This window comes from Staurois parvus, unplaced genomic scaffold (assembly GCF_062004578.1).
Source record: "Staurois parvus isolate SC_StPar_1 unplaced genomic scaffold, SC_StPar_1.0 ptg000089l, whole genome shotgun sequence".
NCBI lineage: Eukaryota > Metazoa > Chordata > Amphibia > Anura > Ranidae > Staurois > Staurois parvus.
The window spans coordinates 161,985-174,334 of record NW_028317885.1 but is presented as its reverse complement, the minus strand read 5'-3'; the positions used below and the strand labels follow the sequence as shown (position 1 = coordinate 174,334).

The following is a 12,350-nucleotide window of genomic DNA, read 5'->3' as shown; positions in this document are numbered from 1 at the left end:
AATCCACATGTTCTTTTGAATGCATCTGGCAAGGGCTGATATGCCTGACTTGAAGCAACTCCTTTATAATGTATTGACCACATGGTCCGTGAATGTGATAACTTGTTAGGTGTCAATTTCTTTATCCCTGGCTGCTTGAACCAGCAGGGCTCATACAATCATGCTCATTTGACTCTTTTGGAAGAGTCTAAAGAGGATTGTTTGCCAGGAAGGCCAGAAGACTTCTCATTGATACAATAGATAACCCCTTCATAGTGTGAGTGGAAACACTCCTTTAGAGTGTATTAGCATCATGTGCCAACCTGTTTGGTGTCATCATCTTTATCCTCGATTGCTTGAACAAAGCAGTATTCATGCAGTCATGTCCAACTGCATCATCCTCTTTGGAAACTCAAGAGGGCTGCTTCACCTGGGAAGGCTAGACCGCTTCTCATTGCCAAAGCAGATAACCCTTTCAAAGGGTAAGTGGAAACCACTCCTTTAAAATGTATCGACAATGTGTTTATTGAATGTGACATCCTGTTAGGTATCATCATCTCTACTAAGCAATATGATAGTGTGACAAGGACACCCCTATCTGAAAAAGAAGGTTTCTAGATGATCCACGTGGAGTAATATGAATTCAAAAAAGAATTTTAACAATACTTTATTTGATCACATAGATCATAGGGAGGTTAAACATGAGCACGGTGTACAAATGAAAAAATAAAATCATGTTAAAAAACACTTAGCGTCTTCAATTTAGGGTCATCTTAGCCACCAGAGCACCATATAAGGCAGAGTTGTATAATGATGAAATAGTTATCCTGGGTTTCCGTAGGTTTCCCGCTTTATATTTGAGTGAACCATGTATTCAGTGGGTGTGTTCCCAATATATGTCAGGGACCTCCTGGAATGTAAAAGCTGGAACACAAAAATACATAGTATATGTATAGAAATATGGAAACCAAATCACATCCAAAATTCACCAGGCCTCCCTCCACAATAGTCAATGGATACTGCTGTTACCTTCTCAATAGTGAGACTATCATACCCGCTTCTCAAGTGTAGGGACTTCCTGGATAGCCACCCCAAATGAAACAAGGTCCACAGTACCAAATGATTCTGAGGATGTATATAGAAAAAGATAATAAATGTATAGATCATGGGCATCAGGTGACCCCGAAAACAAAACACACACAAAATGTGGATATATTACCATCAATAAGGATCAAGAAGACTCCTGTCGACTTGAAATAAGATCAGGTCCTTGATGCTTCTTCAAAGATGCATATGGGGGTGAGGAACCAGGTATACACGATGCGTGGATTTCAAACACATATAATGTGTATGTAGCATATAGCAGGCCGTAGATACCTGAGTTTAATATACCCAATAAAGGGTTTCCAAAAATTGCTCAATTAGAGAAGGTTATTTGCGGTTTTATAAGGATGTGGCTATGTCACAGCAAAAAATACCTGAGTAGGATAGCGTATATATATGTATATATGTAGATTCTCCTCCAAAGAGGATTTCCAAAAAATTCCCCGAGTATACAGGGTAAATTAGGCCCATGAAACATGCCCTATTAACACCATGTAGGCTCTGTAAATCTCAACAGCCGTAAGCTTTAAATAACTTGCCACCGGTGGAAGGTATGTTTCCCTGAGGGATTGCCGTTTGCGAAACGCTGTGATATTAGCCCACTGGTAGTTCTCAGAGGGTCTAGGGCCTACCTAACAGGGAGCTGTGACACCGCCGTTCCTTCCCGCCTCGTGGGCACCGCACCCAGTGAAGACGCCGAGCGTAGTGACGTCAATACGTTGACGCGTTTCGTCCGCCAATCACCGCAGACTTCGTCAGAACTGGGAGGGGACTTCAATCCTTTGCCTTATATGGTGCACTAATTGCATACCAAAAAGTCTCCACCTCGCCATCTTGTGTTGAAAGAATATCACTACATTAGGAATATCCAAAGTGAATTAAAACACATATCTTGAATTTTAAAATGATTGCTGGATGTAGAAGAGGAGCCTAATTATTATAGATCAGGTCATCTTCCAAGAGGATAATAAAGAGGAGATTATTATTAGCATATTTCATGTTCACATAGGAAAACATCAAAACCAGGTCCAGTTACCGGAATTTCAAAATCAGTCCTATTATTGTATATGCTCACCACCCAATAGGAGTAGAGAAGATTGCATAGTTAGATTCATATTTTGTCCACAGAAGCCCATATTTAATTCATATATATGATATCGCAATGTAGATTATAACTCAGGGTATATAAATAGTTCAAGGGAAATCATTTAGAAAAACACCCCAAAGTTGAGTTCTGTATTTAGTCCAAATGGGACAAGTGCCCCTAGGGTATAGATCCAGAATTTTTCTTTTTGTAGGAGGACTTTGTCAAAGTCACCCCGACGAGCCGAAATATTCAGCAGAAAGATCCCTTTTACTTTTAGACCATCTGTTTTTCCCCCATGTACTTCTTTAAAGTGTTGCGCCAGTGGGTTCTCTTTTTCTCCCTTTCTTACATTCCTATTTTCATTTCTAATGTCTCTCAGATGTTCACCGATCCTAGTCCTAAGGCTTCTTTTTGTTTTACCTATATATATCTTTTTACATGGACATTCTATCATGTATATCATTTTACTACTAGAACTGTCCTGCCTTCTCTGCAGTTATGAAAGGGTTACAGAGGATTACAGGCAGTATAACCTTTGATGTCCACACAGTAAAGAGTCAATGATTGATAACCGATGATCTTTTACTGATAACATGTGATCATAATGAGAATGAATGAATGTGCGGATGAATGTGAATAAATGCGGTAAAACTGAAATACAAACAGAATAAACAAACATAAGTACATATCTAACTTCCTAGCTATGTGCATAACATTCCTCAGTATATAGGAGGGGTACTTACAGACTTTGGGGGTCTAATCAAGCCCATATATGAAGAGGGAACAGCATCCCACTCCTAGATTGTAAGCTCGTAAGAGTAGGGCCCTCTTACCCCTCGTACGCTGTCTGTCTTTGTTGTACTGTGCCATGTATTGTCCCCCCCTATTGTACAGCGCTGAGCAAACCCTTTGGCGCTATATAAACTCGTAGTAATAATAATAATAATATTGCATTGTAGAATTTCTTCAGTCTGAAGAGATGAGGTCACTTCCTCCCAAGTTAGCAAACAGGACGTCCCTAGCCTTAAAGGGACAGACACTGCTGAATGCTAAAGAATGCCTTGTGTAATACAAGGCAGCACACTCCCCACCTGGCATAATAATGATATGCCACTATTAAACTCTTGGAAGGAGTAAAACGACTTCCGTGATGGGTCTAAGGTACACCTTAGGGGTGCCCTGTTTTACTACTCTGACCTCTACTTTCCTGACTCTGCTATCACTACTAGCATCAGTCCCCACAATGAGTCCAATTGGCCACTCGTTCCTGTGGGCCTGAGAGTCTTTTAGTAGAACAACATCTCCAACTTGTAAGTTGGGCTTGTCGTCTTGCCATTTGTTGCGTGGTTGAAGGGTCGTCAGGTACTCCTGCCTCCATCTCTTCCAGAAGATATCGGCAAGGCTTTGAACTTGTTTCCATTGCTTGGTGTACAAGTCTTTAAGATCAAAGTCCCCGTTGGGAGCTGTCACCATCTCCATCTTCTGGGTCAGCAACGTTGCCGGTGTCAAGACGGTTGGCATCTCTGGGTCAGTAGACACTGGGACCAAAGGTCTGGCGTTCATGATAGCCATGACTTCAGCCATCAGCGTGGTTAGGACTTCGTGTGTGAGACGAGTAGATCCAATCTTTAGAAGCATTGCATCTAGAATGCGGCGAGCTACTCCAATCATCCTCTCCCAAGCTCCTCCCATATGTGAGGCATGAGGAGGATTGAAGATCCAAGTGCATCTTTGGTTTTGAAGATAGTTACTTGTCTCTGAGTCTGTTGCAACGATCTTCAATTCCTTGCAGGCTCCAATAAAGTTTGTGCCACAATCAGAACGAATCTGTTTTGCTGGTCCTCGAATGGAGAAAAATCTTCTCAAGGCATTGATGAAGCTTGAGGTAGATAGAGACTCAATTACCTCAATGTGAACTGCTCTGGTACTCATACACGAGAAAAGAACAGCCCAGCGTTTGCTCTCTGCACTGCCTCCTCTGGTCTTGCGAGAAGAAATGTTCCAAGGACCAAAAACGTCTAGGCCTACATTTGTGAATGGAGGACCTGAAGCCAGCCTGTCTGGAGGTAAGTCTGACATCTTCTGGACTTCAAGTTTTCCTCTGATTTTCTTGCAAGTTACACATTTGTTAATCACACTGGAGACTAGTCTTTTACCTCCTAGGATCCACAATCCAGCTGAGCGGACTGCTCCTTCTGTGAGGTGGCGACCTTGATGTGCAACTTGCTCATGGTGGTGTCTTGTCAGAAGAACGGCAACATGATGATTCTTGGGTATGACAATAGGATGTTTTTCTAGAATAGTCATATCAGCTGCGGGTAGACGACCTCCAAGTCTCATCACTCCATCTTCATCAAGGACAGGGTTCAACTTTTTGAGCGGGCTGTGTTTAGAAAGTTCTTCTTTCTTGAGAAGACCTTGAATTTCTTCCTTGAAGGCTTCCTGCTGAACGCATCTGATAATGGTGACATTGGCTTGCTCAAGATTGTCATTGTTACCCTGGTCAACACTGGCTGTTTTGCTGAAGGATCTGGCCAAGCAGATGAGTTTCCCTATGGCACGGATGAGTGACTTCCAGCTGGAAAACCTTTCGAACCTACATGAGCCAAGACCTTCTCTGGTGGTTAGAGTCTTGTAAACTGCAACTAGAGGTCTTACCTCTTTGTCTTGGTCTGGTTCTACAAGCTGAAAAGTTCCTTTCTGATCAGTCTCTTCAGTTTCTGGTCCAGTCAAGAAGGATGGACCTGTGAACCAGTTAGTCTGTTTGAGGACAGCAGCTGGTACCAGTCTAGTCCCATGGTCAGCAGGGTTCTTGTCTGTACTGATGTGATGCCACTGTTCTGGACTTGTACACTTTCTGATACGTGTTACTCTGTTTGACACGTATGTGTAGAATCTTCTTGAAGCGTTGTGGATATAACCTAAAACAATCTTGCTGTCTGTGTAGAAGTTCACTGCATGGATCTCGATGTCCAGTTCTGCAATGAGTAAGTCTGCTATCTCCACAGCTAGGACAGCAGCACAAAGTTCTAAGCGTGGGACCGTGTGAGCAGGTCTTGGAGCCAGTTTGGACTTTCCCAAGATGAATCCTGCATGGCTTTGTCCCTGAGTGTCTATAACTCTAAGGTAGGCTACAGCTGCTATAGCCACAGTGGATGCATCTGAAAACACGTGTATCTCTCTTCGTTTTGTAACAGACAAAGAAACAGAGACGTATGGTCTTTGGATGCTAAATCGCTCAAGCTCCAGCAAAGAGTCTTTCCACAACTTCCACTGCATTTCTTTCTTTTCAGGTAGAGGTGTGTCCCAATCACTTTGTTCTAGCTCAGTTGTAATCTCTCTCAAAAGAGCTTTGCCTTGCATGGTGATGGGTGCTACGAACCCCAAGGGATCGTAAAGACTGTTGACCGTAGACAAGACACCTTGCTTTGTGAAAGGCTTCTCTTCCCTGGATACTCGGAAGGTGAAGCTGTCAGTCTTCAAGTCCCAACTAAGCCCTAAGCTTCTTTGAAGGGGTGGTGAATCTGTACCTAGATCTAGGTCTTTGAGGTCTTTTGCACGGTCTTCTGCTGGGAATGCTTCCATGACTTTGCTGTTGTTGGAAGCCACTTTGTGCAGTCTTATGTTAGATTCTGCTAGCAAGTCTCTAGTGCTTTTCAAAATGTCAATGGCTTCTCCACTACTGGAGAAGGAAGCAAGTCCATCATCTACATAAAAGTTTTTCATAACAAATTGTTTGGCTTCAGGGTTGTGTCTGTCACCTTGCTGCGCTGCTCGTCTCAAGTTGTAGATAGCGACAGCTGGTGAGGGACTGTTCCCAAACACATGTACTTTCATCCTATACTCTATGATACCTTTGTTGAGGTCGTTGTCTTCATACCATAGGAACCTCAGGTAGTCTCTGTGGTCTTCACGGACAAGGAAACAGTAGAACATCTGCTGTACATCTGCTGTTACTGCAACAAGTTCTCTTCGGAATCTGATAAGGACTCCAAGAAGTGTGTTGTTCAGGTCTGGTCCGCTGAGAAGTACATCATTAAGGGAAATACCTTCATGCTTTGCACTGGAATCAAATACTACACGTATCTGACCTGGTTTTTGAGGATGGTACACTCCGAATATTGGCAAGTACCAGCGTTCTTGTTTTTCATGCAGTGCTGGTGCTTTTTCAGCTTGATCTTTGTCAAAGATTTTCCGCATGAATTCTTGGAAGTGTTCTTTCATGTCTGGCTTTCTTTCAAGAGTGCGCTGCAATAGCGCAAGGCGTTTCTCTGCTTGCACTCTGTTGTTGGGAAGACGATGCCGTGGTGTACGGAATGGTAGTGGGGCTACCCAACTGCCTGCTTTGTCTTTGAAGACTTCTCTGTCCATGATCTCAAGGAAGAGGTTATCTTCAACAGATGGTGCTAGTTTGTCATCATCTTGAGTTCTCTCAAACACTTTGTGGCCTAGCTGATCTGAATCTTCAGCTGAGGCTGTATCTTCCAGGAACCTCTGGATGTTCTGGGGATGTGTTGGGTTAGATAGTTTCTCTTTAATCTGAATGCTGTTATTACATGGGCAAAGACATGATGTGCGACCGTTCTGCAGCAGATTTGTTCTGTAGACATTCACCTTTGCGGGTTTGTGAAGTCCGTCCAGACATACATTTCCAACGATAACCCATCCAAGATCAAGACGTTGAGAAAATGGTGCATTGTGCGGCCCATTGTATTGTTCTCTGACCTTGTGCACTCTCAGTATGTCTCTTCCTAGTAGAAGGACGATTGCAGCATCTGGGTTGAGTGCTGGGATTTTGTCTGCTATTCGCATGAGATGAGGGTAGTGACGTGCCACTTCAGGTGTGGGAATCTCTGACCTGTCATCTGGTATCATGTCACATTCTATGAGGGTAGGAAGAGTCAGCTGCGTCTTTCCATCTAATGACTCGATGGTGTAGTTGTTTGCTCTTCTCCCTGATGTCTCTATAACTCCAGAACATGTCTTCAAGGTGTATGGAGTTGGACTTCCTTTGTCACCGAAGAGGTCGAAGAACTCTGTCTTTGCTAGAGACCTGTTGCTTTGTTCGTCTAGGACTGTATACATCTTCACTGCCTTTTCTCTGAGATCGTTGGGATACACTTTGACTAAGCATATCTTGGAGCATGATCTAAAGAGTCCTGGTTCTGTACAGATCTCAGTGCACTTTGAAGTTATCGCTGGTGTTGCACTTTCTTTTTGCTCCCCACCATGATCTTCTTGAGTTGCTGGAACTTCTGATCTCCATGGTGGTGGTCCTGGGTGCAGTGCTGACAGATGTCGGTCATTGTTGCATTCTGTGCACCGTATTTCTCTCTTACAGTCTTTTGCAAGATGTTGCATTGAGGCGCAGCATCTGAAACAAATGTGATTGTCTTTAAGGTAAGCCTTGCGCTCCTCTAATGTCTTACTTCTGAAACTGCGACATTTTCTTAGTGGATGAGGCTTGTTGTGTATTGGGCACTGTTTGTCTGGATCCTCAACTTCCTTGCTTGTGTTGTCTTCCTGATTGGCTGCAGCCTCAGGCGGGACTTCTGTTTTCCGCACAGACACTGTTGCTCTGCGTTCTTTGTAGTGTACTGGCGGCTGCTTCTCTGTCCTTGGGGAGCTTGCAACTCTCTTGTTCAGGAAGGCGAAGCTTGGGTCATTGCGTGTCTTAGCTTGGTCTACAACGAATTCAGCGAGGAAGACAAACGGTGGAAATGCAACTCGATAGTCTTTCTTGTATCTGGATGCTTGAGAGACCCACCTTTCTTGCAGGTTGAAAGGGAGCTTCTCGATTATGGGCTCTACTCCACGTGCTGTGTCTAAGTATAAGAGACCTGGCAGAGTTCCACTAGTCTTTGCTGCTTCTATCTCTAGGAGTAGGTCTCCGAGCTCTCTCAGCTTCTGATTGTCTTTGTTTGTCATTTTCGGGCAAGTTTCAATTTTCTTTAAAAGTGCTTCTTCTATTACTTCGGGTGACCCATAGCAGTCTTCCATTCTCCGCCAGACCATCGCAAGTCCTGCTGTTGCATCATGGACATGCACTGACCTGATTCTTTTGGCCTGCTCTGAGGACTCTGGTCCTAGGTATTTGGCAAGTAGGTCGAGCTTCTCTCTGTCTGTCAGCTCTAAGTTTTGGGTGCTGCTTAGGAAGGATGACCTCCAGGCCCAGTAGTTTTCAGGACGATCGTCAAACTTCAAGAGACCAGTGCTCACCATCTCACGGCGCATCAGGTATTTCGACATGTCTGTAACCTTTGCTGTGTCAGCTGCGTTTGTTCTGGGTACAAACACGGGACTGCTGGCTGATAGTGACTGATGGGTTCGTTGAGGTATTTGACTAAGTCTATTTTGGTCAGATGGTTGCTCTCCTCTATTGTAGTCTAGATCTGGTTTTGCACGAGGAGAGGTTATATCGCCATCTACTTGGTTTCTTAGCGTGTTGGCGGTTTGGTATCTGAGCCCGTGATTGGTTGACTTATCACGTGGCGGTTCAGGTTCAGTCTTATAGTGATGCGTAACATCAAAGCTGTCTGCTCCCAACTGGGTCCTTGATGGTTTCGTTGCATCACTAGGCTGTTTATCAGGGTACAGGGTTGCTTGTGATTGCACGTACTCACGGGTGCGTTGGAATGTACTGAGAGGTGTTATCAGGGTTTCCAGTACATCGCTCTCTACAAACTGAATATCTGCAGCTCTCGCGAGAACTTCGGCTTCAGCTATGGCTGCTGCAGCTATTTTCTGTTGCTGAAGTATGTGTAAAGAGGCTTGTACTTCTGCCTTTCTCCTAAGCGTTTCTGCTTCTCTCCTTTTTATTTCAGCTTCCCCTTCGGCTTGTCTCTTCTTCTGCTCTTCATCTAGGTAGCCTTGCTCTTTCATAAGCTCTGCTTCCTGTATGGCATAGGAGGCCATGGCGCATGCGGCCTCGGCCTTGGCTTGTGCCCTGGCGGCGATAGCGCTGACTGAAGACAAGTTTGTGACACTAGAATGTCTGGAACTTGTATGCTTACTCCTGGCTGCCCCAGCACTGACTGACGATAGGTCTGTGACGTTTGAATGCCTGGAACTTGAACGCTTAGATCTGGCGGTTTCTGCTTTGGATGACGACAGATCCGATTTGTTATAAGTTCTCGGCGTGCTGCATTGTGACCTAGTTTCCAGCGTACTGTGCATATTTTCTTCCTGTTTGCATGAGATTTTAGGAAGGGTTAATTTAGTGATATCTTTCATATCTTTCTCTGTGTCTGTGTGCTGCATTGTGCTTGAGTGGAGTACACAGCGTGTACACGAAGCTGAGTTAGTTTCACTTTGCTATGCCTAGACTGGCTGTGCTGTGGGGATTTCACACACACGTGCTGCTGCACCAACAGTTAAGAGTCTCCTCTGTGTTGTGGGGCCTGCTGTAGATTTTTCACACAATGTGCTCTGAAGTAACCGTGTAAGTCTTTTTACTGTCCTGCCTTCTCTGCAGTTATGAAAGGGTTACAGAGGATTACAGGCAGTATAACCTTTGATGTCCACACAGTAAAGAGTCGATGATTGATAACCGATGATCTTTTACTGATAACATGTGATCATAATGAGAATGAATGAATGTGCGGATGAATGTGAATAAATGCGGTAAAACTGAAATACAAACAGAATAAACAAACATAAGTACATATCTAACTTCCTAGCTATGTGCATAACATTCCTCAGTATATAGGAGGGGTACTTACAGACTTTGGGGGTCTAATCAAGCCCATATATGAAGAGGGAACAGCATCCCACATGTACTTGCATTGTAGAATTTCTTCAGTCTGAAGAGATGAGGTCACTTCCTCCCAAGTTAGCAAACAGGACGTCCCTAGCCTTAAAGGGACAGACACTGCTGAATGCTAAAGAATGCCTTGTGTAATACAAGGCAGCACAAGAACAGTTAATGAAGCTTCGTATTTGGAATATCCTAGAGTTATCATTGTTGAAGAACTGATTGGACTTATGTACAAATGGACAGATCTGACAATGACCGCATGGGAACATACCATATACGCCAGTCCTCCTAGTTAGCCAGTTTCTTTGTGGTGCCCTCTGAAATTCTGATTGTACTAGTATATCATTTAGATTCCGAGTTCGTTTTGCCACCATATGGGGGCTCTCTCCTACCACTCTCGCTATCTGCGGATTTTGAGTTAGTAAATGCCAATGGGAGTCCAGGGCCTTCTTGACTTCACCCCATTGTTGTCCAAATTTAGTTATGAATCTTACCGGTTGGTTTTCAGTATTCACAGCTGCCTTTGGTTTTGATTTATTAATTAGTTCCTCTCTTGTTTTACCGAGGGCTCTTCTTTTTGCTCTTCTTAGGGTTCTATGTGAATAGCCCCTCTCTCTGAACCTCTTATAGAGCTGGATAGATTCATGTCTATATTCTAATTCTTCTGTACAGTTTCTTTTTATTCTCTGGAACTGACCAATAGGAATTCCCTGTTTTAAACTCCTTGGGTGATAGCTATTAGCATGTAGAAGTGTATTGGCCGCTGTTTCCTTTCTAAATGTTTTAGTGAACAGTTCATTTTCGTGGACAGAGATTGACAAATCCAAAAAAGTTATCACCTCTCTATCCGCTGTGTAAGTGAGTTTGATATTTCTATCATTCTTGTTCAAAAATTCCATAAAGCTTTTAAGCTCATCCATACCTCCATCCCAAACCATTAGGACATCATCAATGTATCGCAACCAGGTTATTGCATATTGTTTATAGGGAGTGGAGGGATATACTAGCTCCTCTTCCCACAAACCTAGATGTAAACATGCGAATGCCGGGGCCCAGGGTGCTCCCATGGAGGAGAGTATCATCATCTATATCCCTGGTTTCTTAAGCCTGCAGGATACATACAGTCATGCCTGTCCGCATACAGTCTGAAGAGGCTGTGAGCCAGGCCTGGCGTGGCTATGAGACTTCTAATTGCCAGAACATATAACCCTTTCACAGAGTGAGTGGAAACAACTCCTTTTGAGTGTACTGGACACTTGTTTGATGCATGTGACAACATGTTAGGTGTCATCATCCTCATTTCTGGTTGCTTGAACAAAGCAAGATTCATACCATCATGTATATCTGTCTCTTCCCCTCTGGAGAGTCTGAAGAGGCTGTTTTGCCTGGGAAGGCTATGAGACTGCTCATTGCTAGAACATACAGGTGAAACTCGAAAAATTTGAATATCGTGCAAAAGTTCATTTATTTAAGTAATGCAGCTTAAAAGGTGAAAATAATATATGAGAGAGACTCATTACATGCAAAGCAAGATAGTTCAAGCCGTGATTTGTCATAATTGTGATGATTATGGCTTACAGCTCATGAAAACCCCAAATCCACAATCTTAGAAAATTAGAATATTACATGCAATCAATAAAACAAGGATTGTACATAGAACAATATTGGACCTCTGAAAAGTATAAGCATGCATATGTACTCAGTACTTGGTTTGGGCCCCTTTTACAGCAAATTACTGCCTCAATGCGGCGTGGCATGGAAGCTATCAGCCTGTGGCACTGCTGAGGTGTTATGGAAGACCAGGATGCTTCAATAGCGCCCTTCAGCTCTTCTCCATTGTTCGATCTCATGGTTCTCATCTTTCTCTTGGCAATGCCCCATAGATTCTCTATGGGGTTCAGGTCAGGCGAGTTTGCTGGCCAATCAAGCACAGTAATCCCACGGTCATGGAACCAGGTTTTGGTGCTTTTGGCAGTGTGGGCAGGTGCCAAGTCCTGCTGGAAAATGAAGTCAGCATCCCCATAAAGCTCGTCTGCGGAAGGAAGCATGAAGTGTTCCAAAATTTCCTGGTAGACGGCTGCGTTGACCCTGGACTTAATGAAGCACAGTGGACCAACACCAGCAGATGACATGGCTCCCCAAATCAACACGGACTGTGGAAACTTCACACTGGACTTCAAACATCTTGCAGTGTGTGCCTCTCCATTCTTCCTCCATATTCTGGGTCCTTGGTTTCCAAATGAGATGCAAAAGTTGCTCTCATCAGAAAAGAGGACTTTGGACCACTGAGCAACAGACCAGGTCTGTTTTTCTTTAGCCCAGGTAAGACACTTCTGACGTTTGTTGTTCAGGAGCGGCTTGACAAGAGGAATACGACATTTGAAGCCCATGTTCAGGATCCTTCTGTGTGTGGTGGCTCTTGAT

At 43.8% G+C, this 12,350-nt stretch overlaps 1 protein-coding gene across 2 annotated transcripts; it reads right to left on the bottom strand.

Annotated features, from left to right (window-relative positions):
- Window positions 1-630: 630 nt before the first annotated feature.
- Window positions 631-10,078, bottom strand: LOC149468326 (uncharacterized). 2 transcript variants are annotated; one of them, XR_016311737.1, is made up of 2 exons: window positions 2,914-10,078; window positions 631-903 (listed from the first exon to the last, which is right to left on the bottom strand). XR_016311737.1 is itself a non-coding variant. In XM_089670282.1 (2 exons), exon 2 carries the CDS (start codon window positions 9,428-9,430, stop codon window positions 3,287-3,289), a length of 6,144 nt encoding a protein of 2,047 aa, XP_089526408.1. In that variant the 5' UTR covers window positions 9,431-9,799; window positions 9,892-10,078; the 3' UTR covers window positions 2,735-3,286. The 2 variants fall into 2 exon arrangements, 1 of the variants encoding a protein (XP_089526408.1); XM_089670282.1 differs by lacking the exon at window positions 631-903 and having other exon boundaries at window positions 2,735-9,799; window positions 9,892-10,078.
- Window positions 10,079-12,350: the final 2,272 nt, after the last annotated feature.